The sequence below is a fragment of the Semicossyphus pulcher genome, unplaced genomic scaffold (genome assembly GCF_022749685.1).
Source record: "Semicossyphus pulcher isolate SPU_LCO1_2020_fin unplaced genomic scaffold, fSemPul1.0.p SCAF_24, whole genome shotgun sequence".
Taxonomy (NCBI): domain Eukaryota; kingdom Metazoa; phylum Chordata; class Actinopteri; order Labriformes; family Labridae; genus Semicossyphus; species Semicossyphus pulcher.
In genome coordinates, this window is record NW_027211698.1 from 15,651,391 (window position 1) to 15,675,207 (window position 23,817).

General features: G+C 47.3%; 1 protein-coding gene across 1 annotated transcript; it reads left to right on the forward strand.

Annotated features, from left to right (window-relative positions):
• The first annotated feature begins 10,996 nt into the window (after positions 1-10,996).
• eif5b (eukaryotic translation initiation factor 5B) lies at positions 10,997-22,961 on the forward strand. The gene is made up of 26 exons (XM_069675092.1): positions 10,997-11,099; positions 12,469-12,585; positions 12,863-12,926; positions 13,026-13,190; positions 13,386-13,899; positions 14,011-14,150; positions 14,231-14,308; positions 14,403-14,553; positions 14,661-14,753; positions 14,853-14,939; positions 15,077-15,136; positions 15,232-15,527; positions 18,811-18,918; positions 19,006-19,116; positions 19,221-19,288; positions 19,742-19,883; positions 19,966-20,097; positions 20,230-20,412; positions 20,483-20,644; positions 20,802-20,933; positions 21,035-21,166; positions 21,257-21,333; positions 21,567-21,731; positions 21,808-21,946; positions 22,032-22,193; positions 22,803-22,961. Exons 1-26 carry the CDS (start codon positions 11,065-11,067, stop codon positions 22,908-22,910), a joined length of 3,621 nt encoding a protein of 1,206 aa, XP_069531193.1. The 5' UTR covers positions 10,997-11,064; the 3' UTR covers positions 22,911-22,961.
• Positions 22,962-23,817: the final 856 nt, after the last annotated feature.

The window sequence follows — 23,817 nt, forward strand, 5'->3', positions numbered from 1 at the left end:
ACATCATTATCCGGGAGAGAGACAGTATGTTTCGGCCCGCACCGCCGCTAATGAGCCCTCGCCCATCATCCCTCATGCCGTAATTAGCGGCGGGCCGCCACTCGGGCCCCCCGCTCGCCGCTAATGGAGTGAACAAGGCAGAAAACGAGCGCTATTAAGGCTGGACATGAATTCTAGCTCGCCGTGTGAAACCCTCCAAACATAATCGTCTTCATCATTCAGCGCTCCGACTCCGGCCTCCTCCGGATCGCTGCTCGTCTGCTGGATCCATCAAAGCAGGATGGATGCAGAGATCCGGCCTCCCGGGCGGGTCTCCAGGTGGGAGACTTCAAATGTGAGGACGAGGACTGTCAGACACGTGCAGGAGGGACGGATGTTAGCGCTAAAGGAAGCTGGGTGTTGTAGTTTAAAGATCGTTGGCTGGTGTTTGATGTGCTGACAGCTCGACACACCTGTGACACCTGTAGATAATAACATGCTTCATGTGAGTGACGGATCACCTCAGGCTGCTTTTGTTTCATCGATCAGACTGTTGATTATTGTCTTTGCTTTAACAAACTGAGTCTGTTTGAATCTCAAGCTGTGAGCACCAAATGTGGATTCATCCGCCGCTGAAAGTAGTCCCTAAAAAGCTCCTTCCTCTGTTTGTTTGATGATCACTGAGCCTCGTCTTAAACATGAACTCTTCCTCATCCAGCGGGAACCAATGAGCTTCGAGCCTCAGACAGGAAGTGAGGGACAGACGAGTGATGTGGGATGAAATCAAAGAGGAGGCCGAGAGCAGCTACAGAAACATGTGATCCCTCCACATGACAGCAAACATGTCCCGAGGTCAAAGGTCAAAGCCATGACACCTCACTGCTGATGTTAGACATGACAGCAGGGTGCATGTGTGCGTTTGATCTGCTCATGGGTGTCACCTGTGTGTGATGAGTGACAGGGGGGCGGGGCCATGTAACGGCCGCGCTCGGCAAGGTCAGGGAGGTGATTGGTCGCATGATCAGAGCGGGGCGAGGGTGGGCGGGGTCAAGGACGGAGCTGATGGCGGTGAGTGATTCATCGTCGGCCTCGATGTGTCGTCACAGGTTCACAAAGACGTTTCAACCTGTCGGCGTCTGTACGCTCGGAGTCGCTTCCTCTTCACGTCTCGCTCCGTGTTTCAGAAGCTACAGAAGAATTATTTTTATTGTTATTCAGGATGAAAACTGGCTCATTTCTACAGTTCCTTTAGTATCACACACGCACACACACACGCACACACGCACACACACACGCACACACACACACACACACGCACACACACACACACACACGCACACACACACACACACACACACTTTACTGTTGGCTTTATGAAACAAAGCACTTCCTGTTATGTTAATAAGTGAGAGTCTGAGCGGCTCATCACTGATCATTTCTCTGACGAGTCTTCATGAGCGAGTGATTGACACGTCAGGACGTTTCACAAACATCTGGCGGCTCACGCTGATGACATCACAGTTAGAAGAAAAGAAGAATCAGAAACTCGGACAGAGACGCGCCGCCGCTCGCCGACTCGAGTCAGCCCGGGGTATCGTCTCTGTGAGTGTGCTAATGCTGCGTCCCTCTGGCGGCCATGTTGAAATTCAGACGAGCCCCCTCCAGCTTCATGTGACGGGCCGACCCCCCCTCTTCCTCCGCTTCATTAATGGCTGCATGAAGTCAGACATTCGGTTTTAGCGAGTTAAAGGTGGAAGTAAGTTTGTTTAGTTGACAGCTGTTTTCAGCAGCTGTGGTCAGACTGAGGCTGTTTGGAGCTCAGCGGTCTGCAGCAGGAGAATCCAGGAGAGCAGTCCGTCCGTCTTAAACACCTCTTTGACTTCTTCTTAAGGTGGAATTGTCCTGTTCAGTGAGTCCTGCAGAAAACAGGTGAAGGTGCCATTAAAAGGCAGCTGTTGTCCCGTCATTACAGCGCTCCGAGCCGGCTGATTGGCGTCCTGACCGGCAGAGGTCACGGCTCCAGCGGGGCAGCGAGGGGTTAATCACAGACCTGATGAGCAGGGGAGGGTCGCAGCGAGTTTATGACCCCCTCCCAGAACAGACGGAGGGTCATCACTCTCACAACAAACCAGGTTTTTAACCTTTAGCTTTACTGAGCTGCAGATCAACCAATCAGACGCGTTCAGGACGTCTCTTTAATATCTGTGTTTAAAGTCCAGAGTCCTGATGTCTGCTGAGAGACATAAATCAGGCGCAGAACCTGCCTGAGAATCGTCATGTTTTTAACTTTCCTCAGTGTAACTTTACTCCTGTGATAGCTTTCACAAATGTTATGAGTAGCCTACAAACAGGAGATGCTAACGGCTAATTCGGCACACTTTAATAAGAGTTAGCTCTTTGTCATACAGTCAGATACAGTGATGAGTGAAATTAACTCAAACTTAAACACTCTCAAAAGATATCATTAACCTTTACGTCCAGTACTGATAACTGTCCATCAATTAGCTAAGAGATCTAAGACGCTGTAAGTGATCCTGCTGTATTTGTCCCAACATCCATGGGTACACGGCAAACAGGAGATGCTAACGGATGATTCGGCACACTTTTAAAGAAGGCTGCATTCCAAAACATCCTCCTAAAGGTATCTACTTCCTGTTTAAGTTCCCCTAAAGGCCTCATTCGATCCATTGTAATGAACCAAACTTGTTTAGTTACACTGAGAGAGGAAGGTGTCGGCCTGAAATCATCTCTTCATCTGTTTGTTTAAACATCTTCGTCTTTGACTGGCCGCAGCTCCTCCTGCTGCGTCTCCTTCAGGCTGCTTGTGATGCAGCGGGAGGAAACGTCCCTGAACTGAAGGCCGCGGCGTGTCACGGTTCTCCACTCCCCATCCATCTATCAGCCTCTGCTCACAGTTACAGTAAAGGAGGAGAAACCCGACACACAAAGATGATATTTACTGCAGGTCCCTCCTCAGAGCTGCAGGTCAGAGAGGGAGAGGTTTAATCACAGAGCCGCGCTGCGTTTAAGTGACAGGACCGGAGCGGGAGATTCCTCCGAGGACTCGTCTCGGCCCCCCTGAACCCCCGGTGGACCCGAACAACCTGTAAATGAGCCTGTCAGACGAGGCTGAGGGCGGCAGCATAAACAAACTCCCACAGGCTGAAGATAATGAGTGTAAAACAGGAGCTCAGAGGCCGATCACAGAGAGCAGAGTCAGTGAGGAGGACAGAGTGCATTTATGATCCAGATATTAAAGCAGACACGCTTTAAAATTCATCCTTTAAACCTCTGAGGAGGAGGGGCCGCGACGGGGCCACCGAGAGACGGAGAGGAGGACGAAGGTTTCAGATCCGGAGGCTTGAGAGGAAGATCAACTGTTTTCTGATGCGATTTTAAAGGTGCTTCCTGGATCAGGTGAAGTCGCAGCAGGTGTCGGCCTGGTTTTGTCGTACATTTATGTGTCAACAGGAAGTTTGTTTATTTGATAATAGTTTTGAGTTATTTCTAAACGGTGGCCCAGTCAGTGAAAAATCAGGAGGACATCGGGCCATGTAGCAGCCAGACAACAGCTAACGTTAGCATGCAACCTGTTCATAGGTTATATAAGCCATTTGAAAGCATCCTTGTAGCTAAATGCTAACATTAGTGACCACATTTCCTTCAGACTCCACGATGTGGTCGTCCTTTCTTTTTAAATTCCCTCCATGTGTTTTATTTATAACTCCTGTGTTTGTGTCGTTTTCAGGAAGCGTTTACATTTGGGCTGTTGTCCGTAGTTACCTCGCGATTCATCGCGGCTTTGAGGCTGAACTTGACATTTCAAAGCCCCTTCTCTTTATCCATCACGTCCTTTGTTTTTACGACTTAGAAACAGGAACGCAGCGCTGCGACTGTGAACCTGAACGTGATGTCAGAGGAAAATGGCCGCCACGTCTCTTCACATCCTCTTCTGATCTTTATGTTTGACATGAGAGCAAAATGTTTATATGTAAAGTTATGACCTCAAGCACGATGCTAAATCTCTACCAGCTAACATGTTCCTTCAGTGTGTGTGTGTGTGTGTGTGTGTGTGTGTGTGTGTGTGGGATGAGAGTTCCCCTTCAGGGATCAATGATGTTTACATGAATAAGACATAACTACACATATATGTTCATACATACAGAATATATAAACAGGACAGACGCTGAGGGGCTGACCTCCTGATTATCACTTCATTTGGATATCTGTGTGTGCGCCTGTGTGCGTGTGTGCGCGCCCCTGGGAGAACAACTGCAGTAGACCCAGGAGTGCAGCGTCTTCCTCCTCAGGGGGGTGAGGATGGGGGAGGTGGGGGGTGATGTCTTGTGCGAGGGAGGCGGTGGTCCGCACACTTTGAGAATAATTCGATTAACAGCAAGAAGCAGAAAAAGGTGAAGAGTTTATTTCTGCTCAGTGAGCCCACCTGCACCGACACACACACACACACACACACACACACACACACACACACACACACACACACAGAGCGAGCAGAGGAGGAAACAGGAGAAGGTTTAAATGTTGATGTGGAGGAATAATGACACCAAGTCTTCAGAGATGAGATATTGATGAGCATTAGAGCGCACACTAACGAGTGTTTTCATCGTTGATTATCTGTTCGAAACCAGCGACGGAAAGTCACCAGATTTACCTGAAGTACAGGTAACGACCTGTTTAGGTTTTAGAGCTCAGGCTGGAGCTCTTTAACAACCTCTTCTTCTTCTGTGGTGGTTTAACGGCTGCAGGATTAGCTCCCCCTGCTGTTCATGTTCACACAGAGACAGAAACAAGGACACTTTTATTTTTCTGATTCTCCTTTCTGTTAAATTAGTGCAACGTCTGAGTGTGTGTGTGTGTGTGTGTGTGTGTGTGTGTGTGTGTGTGTGTGTGTGTGTGTGTGTGTGTGTGTGGGGAAGGTCCTTGGGGACTTCCTTTGGGAAGTGGGTCAACCGCTTGGCAGGACAGCATCGTTATCATCGAGTGTAAACACACACACACACACACACACACACACACACACACACACCTCAGCCCCTCCGGCTGTAATTGGCAACAATGAAAATTACACACAGGCTAATTAGCAGCTCCTTGGCACAGCCAGGAAGCTAGGTGTGTGTGTGTGTGTGTGTGTGTGTGTGTGTGTGTGTGTGTGTGTGTGTGTGTGTGTGTGTGATGATGATGACTCTGTTCGCTCTCATGAACCAGAAGACGTTAACGTCTGAGCTTCTTCTTCTTCTTCTGCTCTCAGTAATCTGAATCTTCCACCTGACACAAGGTGTGCTCAGGTGCTCCTCTGATCTCCATGTAGCGCCATCATCAGGTCAACATGTAATGTGTCCCATCGTCATCACATCCCATCAGCCTCCACCTGTTCTTTGTGTGCATTGTCTGCTAACATGCTGAGCTAAGATGGTGAACTTGAAACCTGCTAAGTGGCATGATGTTAGCATGATGTTAGCATGATGTTAGCATGTCGTTGTGTGCGTTGTGAGCATCATGTTGTCGTCTCCTCACTTAGTTTCCTGAAGCTGCTCAGTGAGAGCTCAGCTTCACACAGTTGTGACTCTAAACTGTGACTGCTCTGTTCCACTGTCTTTAACTGTCTCACTTTGCTTCGTTTGGATAAACATCCTGGCTTGGGCTGAAATTACCTTTCAACATTGTGTTTTGTTTCCCAGGAGACTCGGCGGTTTGCACAGCTACGTCCTGAATAAACACGACGATCCAGGTAAAATATGTCAGTGTGTCTGTAAGTGATGAAACAAGTGCAGACTGAACGTTTGAGTGACGTGTTATCATCCGTGTTGAACAGCAGACGTTTAGGTTCTTAAAGATTCTGTACCAAACAACACACTAACATATTTAATATAATAACATTCTGTAATGCAGAGAAAAATCATGTTTTAAAACCAATGACTGTATATGGGCGACGCGTCTCCATCTGCTCCCATTGTACGAGAGTGATGCCAAAACAGCCCTGTGATAGGCGCTGCCGTCTTTCAATGGTGACGTCATACGGAGCCAGAGACTGCGCAGTAGAGATCGGCAGGTGGAGCCGCCGCAGCCACTTCCGCTAACCCAAACACACACTTAACTTACAGCAAGGATCCCGCACGCCGGCGTGTTTAACAGCACAACAGCTTCTTGTGTTGGTCTGAGGTTAAAGTTCACAGGTATAGAAACTTCAGTGACTGTAGTGACTGTTTTAGTTACGTCTCCTCTCGACGATCGTCCTCCACTCTGCTAATCAGGAACTGATCGGCTGCAGGAGCCGTATTTGTCAACAGAGCTGTCAATCATCATTTTGACAGCATCAAATAACTAATTAAAAATAAACTTGTCAGAAAAATGAACACTTGGACATAAATCAGCATGATAAGAACTAACTATAATGACAGAAACATGTTTGAGAAAAATGTATTTGACGTGTATTTTGATTTTATAGTTTGACTCATGTCCCATCTGTTAACATGGAGGAGGCGGGCTTTATGAGCTATACTGCAGCCAGTCAGCAGGGGGCGCTCCAAAGGTTTTGGCTCACTATTGGGGAGCTGTCGTGTATTAAAACCAGTTTAGAGCGTTTTTTTCTGGAGCACATTTCAGATGTAAATAATTTTCGTCCACTTAATTGATTTTCAGATTATTATCATTATTATTATTATCATTATTATTATTAGATGTATTGTAAATTTAACTACTCAAAAATGTATTTGATGGTTCTTAAACTTAATTTAAATACTCATTTGTAAAAATCCTCCACTTCCTCTCTTCGATGGATCTGTCAGCTCCTGCTCTGTGCCGTCTCAGTGCAGCACATCTGCAGGGTCAGAGCGCCCTCTGGTGGCAGCAGAGACAAGCTACACCCACAGTCACACCTCGAAATATATAGTTTTTGTGTACTTTACTGACACATGCACCCCAACAAATACTGAACTGTGAATACAATACATTTAAGAGTATTTTAAGGTAAATGTACTAAGTTCAGTCACCATTACAGCTCACTGTTTCACTCTTACATCTGCTGGTGTATAAGTAAAAACAGTGTACATCAGTGAAACACAGTGTGATGCTGCCCCCTGGTGGCTACAGTCAGTTTTGTTTGTGTATCTCATGTTGTCTGCTCTGATTTTCTCCACAGGACTCACCTCAGCCAGAGAGTCATGAAGCCTGACAGGAAGGTAAGGCTTTGTCCAATCTTTTCAAAATAAAACTGTCACTAAATCCACTCGTAAATAGTTCCAACCAAAGGTTCTAAGAGTGAAACAGTAAAGAATTAAATTAACCCTTTAAACTATGTTCCAAACATTTAAAAGTGTGCTGCTGATGCACAAAGGTGTACCCACGATGCAATGCAAAAAATATTCTTAAGTTATAAGGAGTAGGAAAAACATTTAACACATTTTGGTAACTAAATAATAAAACAAAATAGAACTATGTATCAATACTAAATAAAAGGTAGTTTTCACCTTGATGAATATTACTTATTCTGCAGAAGTGCTGATTAAACTCGAATTGAGAGGTATGTTTCATTAAAAACAAGTAGCTTTTTAATTTAACATGCAAATAATGAGTCACCTTTAATCTGTAAAAAAGTGTTAGTGTGATTAAATGTGACAAAACTGCTCAGGAAACAAATCAACTTTATTTTAGCATGTTTAAGACATATGGTCAGAAAGGCGAGGGTTAAATCTGCAACAGAAACACAAAAAGAGAAGCGTCAGTGCACTCAAGAACGTCCAGCTATGACTTGTACTAAATTGCTATCAGGTCGAAGTATCTCATAACAGCGGCCAAGACGTGTGTCAGAATTGTGTAAGTGTGTAAGAATTAATTTGGTCACTAATGTTTCATGTTCTTTTCTATATATTTGTACATCTCTAAAACATCCCAACAGGCTCAAAGATGACCTTTGTGTTCATTTACAGATGGACCGACGGAGAGACGGACCGAAAACCAGGAGAGAAGGGAGCCACGGAGTCCGTCTGTTCATCCGTCAGAGGACTGAAGGAACCAGAACTCTCATTCACCACATTCACACCGCAGATCACACTCAGGGTGATGACCTCAGTGCTGTTATGCACAGTACTCTGATTAGACATTGCATGTCTGCAAGTCAAAGTAACTCATCGTATAACTTTGTGTGGCTTTTTCATACTGTGACAACAGACCTGCTATACTGTGACGTGTTTCGAAACACGTCACAAAAACGTTGTAGTATAGCATGTCGAAGCACGTCACAGTATAGCATGTCGAAGCACGTCACAGTATAGCATGTTGAAACACGTCACAGTATAGCATGCCTGAAGCAGCTCACATTTGGCTCTGTGATCGCCGGATCTGATCCCTCTGAAGACGACTGGACTCGGCTGATGTCTGCAACCAAAGAGAACAACCATTTAGAGAAACGCCGACCGTCTGGTTTTGCACCTTTAATGTTTTTATGTTAAAATTATTTTCTGAATGTTCAGGTGTCATTTTAAACTCAATGAACCAGGCTTGTATCATGTGTCAGATAATAAAAGGGTTAAATAACTGAAACGAAATGTTTCCTCTGTGTGATTATTTTTTTAATCCAACGGTACGCTTTTATTTTGCGTCTAACGGACCAGTAAGAGCTAGTACAGCATGTTGAAAAAAGTCATAGCCTGTCGAAAAACGTCACAAACACGTCATTTAAGCGCCACAACAATGAAAGAAAAATTAGCACCTTTGGGATGTGGTGGAACAGGAAATTCGCATCATGGATGTGCAGCCGACAAATCTGCAGCAACTGCGTGATGCTATCATGTCAATATGGACCAACATCTCTGAGGAATGTTGAATCTATGCCGTGAAGTTCATTAAGGCAGTTCTGAAGGCGACCCGGTTCTAGCAAGGTGTATAAGTGGCCAGTGAGTGTGTAAATAATCTGTTGGTTGACATTTATTACATTACAAACATGTTCATTTTGCTTACAAATCAAGTCTGACCTAACTTAGGCTAATTCAAAACAAATGAACCTTACACTCACAGGAAAAACATTCAAACATTTCAGAAGCCATAAACTTCAGCTGTGCAGAAGGTGATTACAAATGTAGGGGTGAGAGAAAATTGAGGAAAAATATGAACAATCATACGTACTTACTTCAGGGTGTGAGGACAACTGGGGAGCAGGAACCTCAGGGAGGATCTTGGACAGGAATGACCTGAAATGTACAGTGTTAGTGACTCTACTCAGATTTATAAAAAAGTACAGGTAAAAAGTTGTGACTTTTTTATGACTTTTTACGACATGCTATGCTATGACTTTTTACGACATGCTATACTGTGACTTTTTACGACATGCTATGCTGTGACTTTTTAGTGACTTTTTGAGTGATTGGTCAGGTAAGGTGCACAAAACCCTGTCCTGAAAAATGTTGGTACAGTTTTTAATTGAGTTTTTCCCTTTTCTAAGGGGAAATAAAGTAGATACCCACTGAACTGACAGCAAGTCATATATATATATGTGACAGAAATTAAGGGAAGACGCTTTATGGACAATCAACTTTTATTATATCAACTTAAACTGTAGTATATTATACTATAATTTTAGACTATAGTAAGGTACTGTATCGGTGTCCAAAGGTGATCAATGAGGACATAAATTATATATTTAAGATGTACTTATTTATCTTTAGAAGTTATAAATTATTATTTTCTCTCTTTAAATCATTTGTCATTTAAATTAAATAATTTACTAATAAAACACATCATGTTGATTTAATAATTGCATAATCATAAATGCTTTTCATGATTTAATGATTCAACGATATTTTAACTATTTTTAACCATTTAATTTTTTTCCAGTTTGGTTTTTCCTACTTTTACTTGTGCACATCAATTTTAAGATGTAATCAAGCTTTAACTAATAATTATTTTCATTTTCCATCAATCTGCAATAATTAACTCATTTTGTTTTTTTCATGTCAGCAGTGAAAATGTATATATATATCTATATCTATATATAGATATAGATATATATATGTATATTTATATATTTATATAAAACGATGTTTACAAAACGATATTTATCAACTATTTTGATAATCAATACGTTTTTTTTTCAGGCCAAACAGTCCCCAGGTTCAGGTTGGTTCAGGTAGACTAAGAATATAGGAATATAAAATGTGGCTGTAATTGTATAAAGAATCGAGATAAGATTTTAAAAAAAATAAAACATTTAAATGCAGATAAATCAAAACCTTCTGCGGCACTGACCTTTCAAAATAAATGTCTGACGGGCTCATTCAAAGTATCTGCTTTATTTTATTTAATTAAAGTAACATTTGATCTTCAGACTAAGACCTCAGACAGGGCATGTCGTAGAACGCATGCGCAGTACCCCTACGAGCCATGCGTGCTGCTGGGTAGCTCTGATGGAGATGAGAGAATATGGAGGAGGTCTCGCTCTGCTGTTATTTCGTTGAACCAAATGTTGATTTCGTTAACTCAGTGGGCTGGTGAAATCTGGCCATTTATTTTGTATTAATTCTATTATACAAATATATTCAATATTTATATTTTACATAATACAGAAATACTTACAAGTAATTGCCACAGGCTAAACATTTATACTGCTTTAAAATTATTGTTCTATATATTATAGATAAGTATAGATTGTATTTTAATGGTATATATTTATTGTTATTACATTATTATTATTAAATTTTAATTAATTACGTGACCAGTTACGTGATATTTTATACATTTATTCCAACGTGTCTGCACTATCGGTTTAGATAAAGACATTTTTAAATATGGTAACATTATTTTTAATTATTTTCCATGTTATATATTATGTACTGTCATTATACCGTATTTTTGTGTCATTTTATATTTTCTCTTTGTTTTCTGGACATTGAAAAACGGGCTGCACATAATCGGTTTCTATGGAAACAACAGCGCGTTCACAGATCCGACGGTGGGGAAAACGGTACAGAGTGAGTCATTCCCTCAGAGTCATACAATAGGCGATCTTTGCCTAATGTGAGCCGTCGTGTGTGTCGGCTAGCGGAGAGAGAATAGGAGAACCGCAGCGGCAATATGGGGAAGAAACAGAAGAAATCCGGAGAAGACAGGTAGAGAAACACCTCGCGCCGCCACACATTACCTGTCCGCATTGACACCTGACAAGACTTAACTTAACGGCCCCGTTCACAATTCTTAAAAGGCCCGTTAGCAGGCTGCTTACTGTGTTAGCTAGGCAGCTAGATTCGCTAGCAAATGCTAACCACGAGTCAGCTGAAGTGTGTATGTGTGCAGGTGAGAATTTAAACAGACTGAAAATGGCTTAAGATGAATTACACAACCAGCAGGCGGGCCGACAGGGCTCACCTGGGCCAGCCGCAGCCTATTAGCGCTTGTTTACAGCTATACTGCTGGGTTTGTCGGAGTTCAGAAATCAGCCCCGTTAGCTAGCTTAGCGTCAGCTTTAAAAGAGCCGGCTGCTAGCTGCTCTCCGGCTGACTTTTAGCCCCAAACTGTGGTTCAGTTTTAGCTCTTGACAGTCAATTAAAGAGCCCTAAAACGGTCCTGTAACAGCGGGGACTTTACCTTGGGAAGCCAATTGCAAAATGCCAACAACAGCCACATGTAGAGGAGTAGGTTGGAGCAACTAAGCTAGCTGTTAGCCTTCTTATCTGTGTCTCTTGTGCTGTGAAAATGACAGCTAACGTTAAAAGGCTGATGTAATGCTGAGTATCTGCTCACCTGCTGCTGACCACCTGCCATTCAGTCACGTCCTCACACACCTGAGCCCCTGCAGCGACAGAGAATACTGGTGTCCTGTTTGTAGCTTTCATTTCAGACAGTTTCTCTGGTTTTGTCTTAATGTCACATTACATGTAAACTGCATGTGTAATAGAATACACACATAACGTATGGCAGTTAAATAAGAGAAGAATATAATGATTACAACACTAATGTAACTAAAGAGGGACAATACACGAATCATATCATCCCAGGAAGGTTTACGCACTTTAGTGTAAAAGAGTAAATAACAATATTTTACCAGTCAAAATGTTCCGACCAGAGTTCGACATGAAAACAGATCAAATTTAGTTCTTCACGTTTGTTTTCTCGTTTTACTCCTTTAATATGATTGAACTGAACAAATGGAAAAAGTGTTTTTATGTTGTGATTTTGCTACTTTTACTTACTGATGTGAATATCAGTGAGGGACACGCAGGACAGTCATGATGCTGTTTTTGTGTTTCTGTCGAGTGAAGCTGTTCTCAGATCAGCTCGCTGTGTGTCAGAGGGATGATGGGAAATAAAAGGCTGTGAAGGAAGTGGCGACTCTGCAGCTTTTCATCAGCTCATATTGTTCAGAGAGAGAGAGAGCATTCTGTGGATGTCTCTCCCTCTGCGTGTGCAGTCACATTTTAAAGCCTGGAGTTCGTCCTGATCAGATTCACATTTTCATGTTATTGTTTGTTTCTCCTTCAGTGCCAAAGATGACGGCATCGACATCGACGCTCTGGCGGCAGAGATCGAAGGAGCCGGAGCCTCAAAGGAGCCAAAAGGGAAGAAGAAGAAGAAAGGAGTCAAAAAGGACGACTTTGAGTACGCCACTACACCTCCTCCTCCTCCTCCTGCTCCTCCTCTCTTCTCCTCTTGTCTGCCTCTTCTCTGACTTCTGGAGCCTATATTAGTCGTAGTAAAATATATTATTAATTCATTTATTTTGCAGAAAACTCACTAACTTGGCATCAACATCGTCTTCAAATGGAAACTCTGATATTTGCTGTCTCGTGTGTTTCTTCTTCTCTCCTCGTGTAAATAAGCTCACTGATATCAGACGTTCTATCATCTCTGAACGCGTGTGTTTCTCCTCCTGCAGTGAGGACGACATCCTGAAGGAGCTGGAGGAGTTGTCTCTGGAGACTCAGGGAGGGAAAGCAAAGGTAAACACACCTGAACGCTCTGCATTGTTTGTTAATGTGCCGCTTTACTTTCATTGTTCATCAGAAGTTAATTTAACTTTATTTTATTTTCCTCTGCAGAAATCCGACACCCCAGAAGAAACGGAGACCGTCGAGCCTCCCAGAGAGAAGAAGAAGACCAGGAAGGGGAAGAAGGGCGGAGCCAGCCCCGAGGATGAGGAGGGGGATGAAGGTGAAGGTCAGGTTGACGAAGAGAGGAGCGAAGAGCAGAAAGACACGAAGAAGGTGAGAAATCAAACTCTTAGATTAAAAACCCCAAATGTTCAAACTTGATATGTTTTTGTGCTTTTTCACACTTTTATCATAATTACAACATTTCTCTTTCCTGCCAACGTAATCCATCAAACACTTTTGTCCCCTTTGAGCCTCCGTACTGATCCCATCTGTTCCACCTCTGTTTGATCCTCTTCCCGTCTCCAGGCGCCTCCTGTTTCTCCTCTTTCCGACTCTGATGATGAAAGCGGCTCACGTTCTCGCCTCAACACCAAAGCAAACAAGAAAGGAGGCAAAAAGCCGTCCGTGACAGACGAAGAGGAGGATAAAGACGAGGATGAAGGCATGAGGAAAGGAGGAGAAGTGAAGGAGGAAGAGTCAGACGAGGAGGAAATCACCTCCAGGAGGGACAAGAAGAAGAAGAACAAAGGCAAGGCGGCCAAGGCGGAGAGCGAGGATGAGGATGAGCAGGACGAGGAGGAGGGAGGAGGCAGCTCCAAGATGAAGACGGCGGCGCAGAAGAAGGCGGAGAAGAAGGAGAGGGACCGGAAGAAGAAGGAGGAGGAGAGGATGAAGCAGAAGAAGCTGAAGGAGAAGGAGAAGGAGGCCAGCATGGAGACTCAGAAAGAGCCAGAGAAGAAGACAGCAGAGGCCACGCCCCCTCAGACGGAGACATCTGTAGCAGCGACGGAGGAAATGGAGGTGGAGCCAGCAGCAGAGGGTAAGATCGAGTCTGGAGTCATGTTGGATATTAAATGGAATATATAAATGTATTTAAAGTGTGCTGCAGCGTCTGCAAGGAAACACTCTCATTCTGAACGTGTTCCTGCAGAGGAGGCCGAGGGCGACAAGAAGAAGAAAGACAAGAAGAAGAAGAAGGGAGAGAAGGAGGAGAAGGAGAAGGAGAAGAAGAAGGGACCCAGCAAGGCCACAGTGAAGGCCATGCAGGAAGCTCTGGCCAAGATGAAGGAGGTGAGGGGCATTCTGGGAAATGCAGTCACAGTGGAGTAATGATGGGAGTCTGCTTGGTGTCTAACTGTTGTTGTTTGTAGGAGGAGGAGCGAGCCAAGAGGGAGGAGGAGGAGCGGCTGAAGAGGATGGAGGAGATGGAGAAGCAGAGGCAGGAGCAGGTACCCACCTTCTCCTCTTGTAGTGTCTGTTTCATCTGTGTGTCTCCTCTGTGACCTCTGACCCCTCCTGTGTTGCCCCCCCCCCCCATGTTAGGAGCGTCTGGAGCAGGAGCGGAAAGAGAAGAAGAAGCAGAAGGAGAAGGAGAGGAAGGAGCGTCTGAAGAAGGAGGGCAAGCTGCTGACCAAAGCTCAGAGGGAGGCGAGAGCTCGAGCCGAGGCCACGCTGAAGCTGCTGCAGGCTCAGGGTGAGAATCCACCAATCACTGATGAGCCAGCAGCCAATCACAGGAGGAGTTAGCTTAGCTTAGCATAAAGTCTGTAGACTCACTGTGTAGTCTTGTGTTGTTTGCAGGCGTTGAAGTGCCATCCAAAGACTCGATGCCAAAGAAGAAGCCGGTTTACGGAGACAAGAGGAAGAAGAAGCCCAACGCTCCGACTCCCGAAGGTGCCAGCCGCTGACAGGAGGCATCACTCCTACACAAATAGAAAACACCTTTTCTTCAACGACAATCTCATCTTTGTTCTTCTTTCGTCTTCGTCACAGAAACCTCAGAGGTGACATCACCGACGTCCGAGACTCCAGAGCCCGTTGCTACGGAGACGGAGGCCAAGAGGCCGGCTGCAGAGCCAGGTGAGCAGAGGGAGGAGATTAAAGACGGCATGATGGATGATGAGGATTTATTATCATGATGAAGACCTCTCCTCCTTTACTCCTCCTCCTCCTCCTCCTCCTTCCTCTTCTTCTTCTTCTTCTGTGTCTGTGTGCAGAGGTGAAGCCTGAACCTGCTGTGGACGACTGGGAGGCCATCGCCACAGATGAAGAGAAAGGTCAGACGCGTGTTATTAGCTTGTTTATGGTCCGTGTGTTTTATTGTAACACTCATGTAAAACTACAAGAGGCAGCGAATGTGTTCGTGTTACAGAGCTGAAGAAAGTCCACATCGAGGTGAAGGAGGACACGACTGCTCCTCCTCAGCCTGCAGGCAGTGAGGAAGACGAGGAGGAGGAAGACGACGAAGAGGACGAAGACGACGAGGAGGAGGACGACGACGACGAGGAGAGCGAGGAGGCGGAGAAAGAGGTGGAGAAGGAGGCGACGCCAGTGAGTCAAACGAAGAGGAGGGCGGCGAAGGAGAGCGAGGACGAGAGCAGCGACAGCGACGATGACGGGAGGACGAAGGAGGAGATACTCTATGACCGAGCGAAGAGGAGGATAGAGGTGAGGAGGAGGAGTTAGAGACGGAGGAGGAGGATAGAGGAGGAAAAGAGAGATAAAGGAGGAAGAGTTAGAAAGAGATGAGGAGGAGGATAGAGGTGAGAGAGAGGAGGAGGATAAAGGATAGAGATGAGAGAGAGGAGGAGGATGGAGGTGAAAGAGGAGGAGGATGGAGGATAGAGATGAGAGAGAGGAGGAGGATGGAGGTGAGAGTGAGGAGGATGGAGGATAGAGGTGAGAGAGAGGAGGATGGAGGTTAGAGGTGAGAGAGAGGAGGAGGATGGAGGTGAGAGTGAGGAGGATGGAGGATGGAGGTGAGAGAGGAGGAGGATGGAGGTTAGAGGTGAGAGAGAGGAGGAGGATGGAGGTGAGAGTGAGGAGGATGGAGGATGGAGGTGAGAGAGGAGGAGGATGGAGGTTAGAGGTGAGAGAGAGGAGGAGGATGGAGGTGAGAGAGGAGGAGGATGGAGGTTAGAGGTGAGAGAGAGGAGGAGGATGGAGGTGAAAGAGGAGGAGGATGAAGGATAGAGATGAGAGAGAGGAGGAGGATGGAGATGAGAGAGAGGAGGAGGATGGAGGATAGAGATGAGAGAGAGGAGGAGGATGGAGGTGAGAGAGAGGAGGAGGATGGAGGTTAGAGGTGAGAGAGAGGAGGAGGATGGAGGTGAGAGAGGAGGAGGATGGAGGATAGAGGTGAGAGAGAGGAGGAGGATGGAGGTGAGAGTGAGGAGGATGGAGGATGGAGGTGAGAGAGGAGGAGGATGGAGGTTAGAGGTGAGAGAGAGGAGGAGGATGGAGGTGAGAGAGAGGAGGAGGATGGAGGTTAGAGGTGAGAGAGAGGAGGAGGATGGAGGTGAGAGAGGAGGAGGATGGAGGATAGAGGTGAGAGAGAGGAGGAGGATGGAGGTGAGAGTGAGGAGGATGGAGGTGAGAGTGAGGAGGATGGAGGATGGAGGTGAGAGAGGAGGAGGATGGAGGTTAGAGGTGAGAGAGAGGAGGAGGATGGAGGTGAGAGAGAGGAGGATGGAGGTTAGAGGTGAGAGAGAGGAGGAGGATGGAGGTGAGAGTGAGGAGGATGGAGGATGGAGGTGAGAGTGAGGAGGATGGAGGATAGAGGTGAGAGAGAGGAGGATGGAGGTTAGAGGTGAGAGAGAGGAGGAGGATGGAGGTGAGAGTGAGGAGGATGGAGGATGGAGGTGAGAGAGGAGGAGGATGGAGGTTAGAGGTGAGAGAGAGGAGGAGGATGGAGGTTAGAGGTGAGAGAGAGGAGGAGGATGGAGGATAGAGGTGAGAGAGAGGAGGATGGAGGTTAGAGGTGAGAGAGAGGAGGAGGATGGAGGTGAGAGTGAGGAGGATGGAGGATGGAGGTGAGAGAGGAGGAGGATGGAGGTGAGAGTGAGGAGGATGGAGGATGGAGGTGAGAGAGGAGGAGGATGGAGGTTAGAGGTGAGAGAGAGGAGGAGGATGGAGGTGAGAGTGAGGAGGATGGAGGTGAGAGTGAGGAGGATGGAGGTGAGAGAGAGGAGGATGGAGGATAGAGGTGAGAGTGAGGAGGAGGATGGAGGTGAGAGAGAGGAGGAGGATGGAGGATAGAGGTGAGAGTGAGGAGGAGGATGGAGGTGAGAGAGAGGAGGAGGATGGAGGTGAGAGAGAGGAGGAGGATGGAGGATAGAGGTGAGAGTGAGGAGGAGGATGGAGGTGAGAGAGAGGAGGAGGATGGAGGTGAGAGGTGAGAGAGAGGAGGAGGATGGAGGTGAGAGGTGAGAGAGAGGAGGAGGATGGAGGTGAGAGGTGAGAGAGAGGAGGAGGATGGAGGTGAGAGAGAGGAGGAGGATGGAGGATAGAGGTGAGAGAGAGGAGGAGGATGGAGGTGAGAGGTGAGAGAGAGGAGGAGGATGGAGGTGAGAGAGAGGAGGAGGATGGAGGATAGAGGTGAGAGTGAGGAGGAGGATGGAGGTGAGAGAGAGGAGGAGGATGGAGGATAGAGGTGAGAGTGAGGAGGAGGATGGAGGTGAGAGTGAGGAGGAGGATGGAGGTGAGAGTGAGGAGGATGGAGGATGGAGGTGAGAGTGAGGAGGAGGATGGAGGTGAGAGTGAGGAGGATGGAGGTGAGAGAGAGGAGGATGGAGGATGGAGGTGAGAGTGAGGAGGATGGAGGATAGAGGTGAGAGAGAGGAGGATGGAGGATGGAGGTGAGAGTGAGGAGGAGGATGGAGGTGAGAGTGAGGAGGATGGAGGATGGAGGTGAGAGTGAGGAGGATGGAGGATAGAGGTGAGAGAGAGGAGGATGGAGGTTAGAGGTGAGAGAGAGGAGGAGGATGGAGGTGAGAGTGAGGAGGATGGAGGATGGAGGTGAGAGAGGAGGAGGATGGAGGTTAGAGGTGAGAGAGAGGAGGAGGATGGAGGTTAGAGGTGAGAGAGAGGAGGAGGATGGAGGATAGAGGTGAGAGAGAGGAGGATGGAGGTTAGAGGTGAGAGAGAGGAGGAGGATGGAGGTGAGAGTGAGGAGGATGGAGGATGGAGGTGAGAGAGGAGGAGGATGGAGGTGAGAGTGAGGAGGATGGAGGATGGAGGTGAGAGAGGAGGAGGATGGAGGTTAGAGGTGAGAGAGAGGAGGAGGATGGAGGTGAGAGTGAGGAGGATGGAGGTGAGAGTGAGGAGGATGGAGGTGAGAGAGAGGAGGATGGAGGATAGAGGTGAGAGTGAGGAGGAGGATGGAGGTGAGAGAGAGGAGGAGGATGGAGGATAGAGGTGAGAGTGAGGAGGAGGATGGAGGTGAGAGAGAGGAGGAGGATGGAGGTGAGAGAGAGGAGGAGGATGGAGGATAGAGGTGAGAGTGAGGAGGAGGATGGAGGTGAGAGAGAGGAGGAGGATGGAGGTGAGAGGTGAGAGAGAGGAGGAGGATGGAGGATAGAGGTGAGAGAGAGGAGGAGGATGGAGGTGAGAGGTGAGAGAGAGGAGGAGGATGGAGGTGAGAGGTGAGAGAGAGGAGGAGGATGGAGGTGAGAGAGAGGAGGAGGATGGAGGATAGAGGTGAGAGAGAGGAGGAGGATGGAGGTGAGAGGTGAGAGAGAGGAGGAGGATGGAGGTGAGAGAGAGGAGGAGGATGGAGGATAGAGGTGAGAGTGAGGAGGAGGATGGAGGTGAGAGAGAGGAGGAGGATGGAGGATAGAGGTGAGAGTGAGGAGGAGGATGGAGGTGAGAGAGAGGAGGAGGATGGAGGTGAGAGAGAGGAGGAGGACAGAGATAAGAGAGGGAGACTGAGCGTCTGTGGTTGTTGTCGCAGAAACGCAGAGCAGAGAACCTGAAGAACACCGATGTGGACACGCTGAGAGCTCCGGTGGTGTGTGTGCTCGGGCACGTCGACACGGGGAAGACAAAGATCCTCGACAAGGTAAGTTAATCGACAACATTTACTGATAACAGTTAACTCACCTGTTCAATTGTTAACGTGTGTGTGCTGTGTGTATTGTCTGTGTAGCTGCGACACACTAACGTTCAGGATGGGGAGGCCGGAGGAATCACTCAGCAGATCGGAGCCACAAATGTCCCCAAAGAGACGATCGAGGAGCAGACGAGGATGGTTAAAAATGTAAGAGGGCGCACGCACACACACACACGCACGCAGGCACACACACACACACACACACACACGTTTGACTGGGGTTGCCGTTAACTGCAAGTGTTCCTGTGCAGTTTGAAAAAGAAGCCCTGAGGATCCCCGGGATGCTGATCATCGATACCCCAGGACACGAGTCCTTCAGGTAACACACACACACACACACATGCACACACTCACACACTCACACACAGACACACACACACAATATCCCCAAAGAGTAAGATGTAAGTAAGTAAGATGCTTTTTTAAATCTAGAAACAGCTGTTAAGTTGCTCTTTTCTGAGCCACCAGACTCCATTGACAAAAACAGTGATTTTACCTCACAGGAAACGGGAGCTGCTGCTCTACTGCTGCATCGATCGGTTAGTTAGTTTGTGTTATTGTGTAACCTTTGGGTTTAAATAGTTAGTTAGAACAATATTTCAATAACACAGACAAACAAACCGGTCAAGGAAGCCGTCAGCCAGCAGCTCCTGTGTCCTGTGAGCTTAAATCACTGTTTTTATGAATGGAGTTTGGTGTGTTTGCAGAGAGCGATGTAACGTCTGTTTGTGGTTAAAACAATCATCTTAGTGTTCTGGTTCTCTCTCTTCAGTAACCTGAGGAACAGAGGCAGCTCTCTGTGCGACATCGCCATCCTGGTGGTCGACATCATGCACGGCCTGGAGCCTCAGACGCTCGAGTCCATCAACCTGCTGAAGGAGAAGAAGTGTCCCTTCATCGTCGCCCTCAACAAGGTCTTCCATCCCCCCTTCAGCGTCTGGTTTGTCCTCCTCTTTCTTCTTCTCTTGTTTTCTGACGGTGTTGTCTCGTCGTCAGATCGACCGTCTGTACGACTGGAAGAAGAGTCCGGACACCGACGTCGTGACCACGCTGAAGAAGCAGAAGAAGAACACTAAGGATGAGTTCGACGAGCGAGCCAAGGCCGTCATCGTGGAGTTCGCTCAGCAGGTGACGATCGTTACGTCATCTCTTATTTTGAAATGTTCGTGTGGTGTCCACGTTTGTTTGTTTTTGTAGATTTTTTTCTGCAGTATCAGAAAGTTGTTTGAATTCTCACAAAGACATTTTATTGTTCCTCAGGGTCTTAACGCCGCCTTGTTCTTCGAGAACAAAGACCCCCGCACGTTCGTGTCGTTGGTTCCGACCTCGGCCCACAGCGGAGACGGGATGGGAAACCTCATCGCCCTATTGGTCGAGCTCACTCAGACCATGTTAGCTCGCCGGCTAGCACACTGTGACGAGCTGCGAGCTCAAGTCATGGAGGTAAGGGAGTCTTATTTTGTAGTCCTGCTCCACAGCCTGGATGGATTTACCTGATGAGTCGTGTGTTCAGGTGAAAGCTCTGCCCGGGATGGGAACCACGATAGACGTCATCCTGATCAACGGGTGCCTGCGGGAGGGAGAGACCATCATCGTCCCGGGGGTGGAGGGACCAATCGTGACGCAGATCCGAGGGTTGCTGCTGCCTCCTCCTCTGAAGGAGCTCAGAGTGAAGGTAAGGAGCCAAGTATTTCAAAATAAAAGCTGTCATTTCACAATAAACTCCCCTCATGCCCCCTGGTTGCATCGCTTAAAGTAAGCTATTCTTGTTGATTAGCTGCAGGCTGGATTGATTGATTGATTGATTGATTGATTGATTGATTGATGTGTAGAGTCAGTACGAGAAGCACAAGGAGGTGTCGACGTCTCAGGGTGTGAAGATTCTGGGTAAAGACCTGGAGAAGGCGCTGGCGGGGCTCCCCCTGCTGGTGGCTCACCGGGACGACGAGGTCCCCGTCCTGAGGGTAAGGCACGCACACGCACACACACACACACACGCACACGCGCACACACACACACACACACACACTGAGGCTCTCAGCTGACTGACTGCTGCTGCTTTCAGGACGAGCTGGTCCGAGAACTCAAACAGACTCTGAGCTCCATCAAGCTGGAGGAGAAAGGCGTGTACGTGCAGGCGTCCACGCTGGGATCGCTGGAGGCTCTGCTCGAGTTCCTCCGGACATCCAAAGTCCCCGTGAGTACCTGTCTGTCTTTACACCTGTTTACCTGTCTGTCAGAGAAGCTGACCTTTGACCCCTGCCTGTGTGTGTGTGTGTTTGTGCAGTACGCAGGTATTAACATCGGCCCAGTTCATAAGAAGGACGTAATGAGGGCGTCGGCGATGCTGGAGCACGACCAGCAGTACGTCCTCACACTCTGCATCACCACACGGTCACAGTAAAACACAGCAGGTTAATGATCCGGGCCTGAGTGTGAAGTTAGTCTGTTAGTCAGGTGATGTAACACCTGCGACAGAACTTCAGCCTCTCGTCCGTTACGCCTCAAACACGAACACCTGCAAAAGCAAAGAGTCGGAGCAGACACCGATGCTCGGGGCTCGTTGATGATGTGGCCTTGTTCACCTGTGTGTGCAGGTACGCGGTGATCTTAGCGTTCGACGTGAAGGTGGAGAGAGAGAGTCAGGAGATGGCCGACAGTCTGGGAGTTCGGATCTTCTCGGCTGAAATCATCTACCATCTGTTCGACGCGTTCACCAAGTACAGAGAGGACTACAAGAAGGCCAAACAGGACGAGTTCAAGTAGGAAAGCCCCGACGATGACTCCTCGTCTTGAGTCAGGATGTGAAATCTAACCGTGTCTCTGCTCTGTTCTCAGACATATAGCCGTGTTCCCCGTGAAACTGAAAGTTCTTCCTCAGTTCATCTTCAACTCCAGAGATCCCATCGTGATGGGCGTGACCATCGAGGCCGGAGTCCTGCGACAAGGAACGCCGCTCTGCGTCCCCAGTAAAGGGGTGAGGCACATCAGAGAGGCTGTGTGTGTCTGAGTTTGTGATCTAAGCCAGTTATTCATCCGTCCTTTGTGTGTGTGTGTTTCAGTTTGTGGACATCGGCGTGGTCACCAGCATCGAGATGAACCATAAATCAGTCGACAGCGCCAAGAAAGGCCAGGAGATCTGCATCAAGATCGAGCCCATTCCCGGAGAGTCGCCCAAGATGTACGGCCGCCACTTTGAAGCCACCGACATCATCGTCAGCAAGGTAAGGACACGCCCACCGAGCGGAGCGGGCGGTTAAACAGACCGGACGTCTGTGTTACTCAAAGGCTCATTTTCAACGGCGACGTCGACCATCAGAACCGTCGCTTCCTCCGCCGCCGCAGTGACGAGGACAGATAGTTTTACTGCAGGAGACTCGATTTCACAGTCAGCTCAGTCTCCTCGACAGGAGAGAGAGAAAGGAAGGAAGGATGGAAGGGAAAGACGAAGGATAAAGACAAGTAGGTAAGAAGGAAGGAAATGAGGGAAAGAAAGAAGGGAAGGGTAAGAGCGTCTTTATGTGTCAGAAGTTTAACGACAAAGCGTCGTCGCTTTAACAGCTTATATGAAAACACTGTGAAGCTGCAGCTAGTTTAGTGATCCCATGAACTGTCTGTTTGGTGTAAACGCTGAACTGTGTTTACGTTAGTTAACAAATGAGGTGGAAATGTTTTTTTATTAAACAGACTCACCGCCTGCTTTTATTGTGAAACACCTGCAGGAGCTATTGAGTTTCCTGTTCCTGAGGCGTCCATCAAACGTGATCGTCACGACGTTAACGACGTGTGACTGCAGAAGCTTTGAGTGTTCACGCCGTGTTCGTGTGTTTCAGATCACGCGCGCGTCCATCGACGCTCTGAAGAACTGGTTCAGAGACGAGATGCAGAAACCCGACTGGCAGCTCATCATGGAGCTGAAGAAGACCTTCGAGATCATCTGAGGGACCTGAAACACACACACACACACACACACACACACACACACACACACACACACACATTAAATACACACACACACACAAACAAACGTCCTCCCTCAGGTGACGAGGGGCGACAAAAAAATATAACTAAAAAAAACAACGTGAAAGTGTTTTTCTGTGAGAAACGAACTGTTTTTTCCACTGTTGTAAACAGTGATAGTTTAGACTACATTTCACACACACACACACACACACACACACACACACACACACACACACACACACACACACTCAGTATTCCAACGTGCCTGTTCTTCAGCATCATCGTTGTATTTTTTCTTCTTCTCTGCTCTGATTTGTGGCTGCTGCTTCGTGTCCCAGGCTCCGCCCCCTTCTTCTTCCTCAGACTGAGGCTAACGAGCTTAACGAGGCCGCCGAGTATTCAGCCAAACCAGGTGCATTGTGGGATTGTGTTGAGCAGCCCCAGGGCTGAAGGAGGAGATATTCTTTCTTTTCATAAAACACCAAATCATCGAGGCAGCGGCAGCAGCGACGGTGTCGACGTCAAAGACTTTATCGAGCTGACTCAGCTGTGCAGTTTGTCGGCCATGTTGGACGGCACAGGGTGGAGGTTTAGATGACAGAGGAGGTCACCTCTGGGAGATTTTAAACTGTTTTTGCTGCACCTGCTGATGTAATAAATTCCCATGATTCTGATGAAACCTGCTGGTTGAGTTTTATTTTCACATGAACAGAAAACATCTTATTTTCCGGAACATTTACAAGAAACGAACAGATCAGTGTTCATGTTTCCTAAGATGTGAACCATCTTTATTACAAGTCATCTTCACTGAAACACCCTGTCTCTATAAACACGTTTCCATCTCCTTCATGCTTCAAACAGGACCGAACCTGAAACACATGTTGA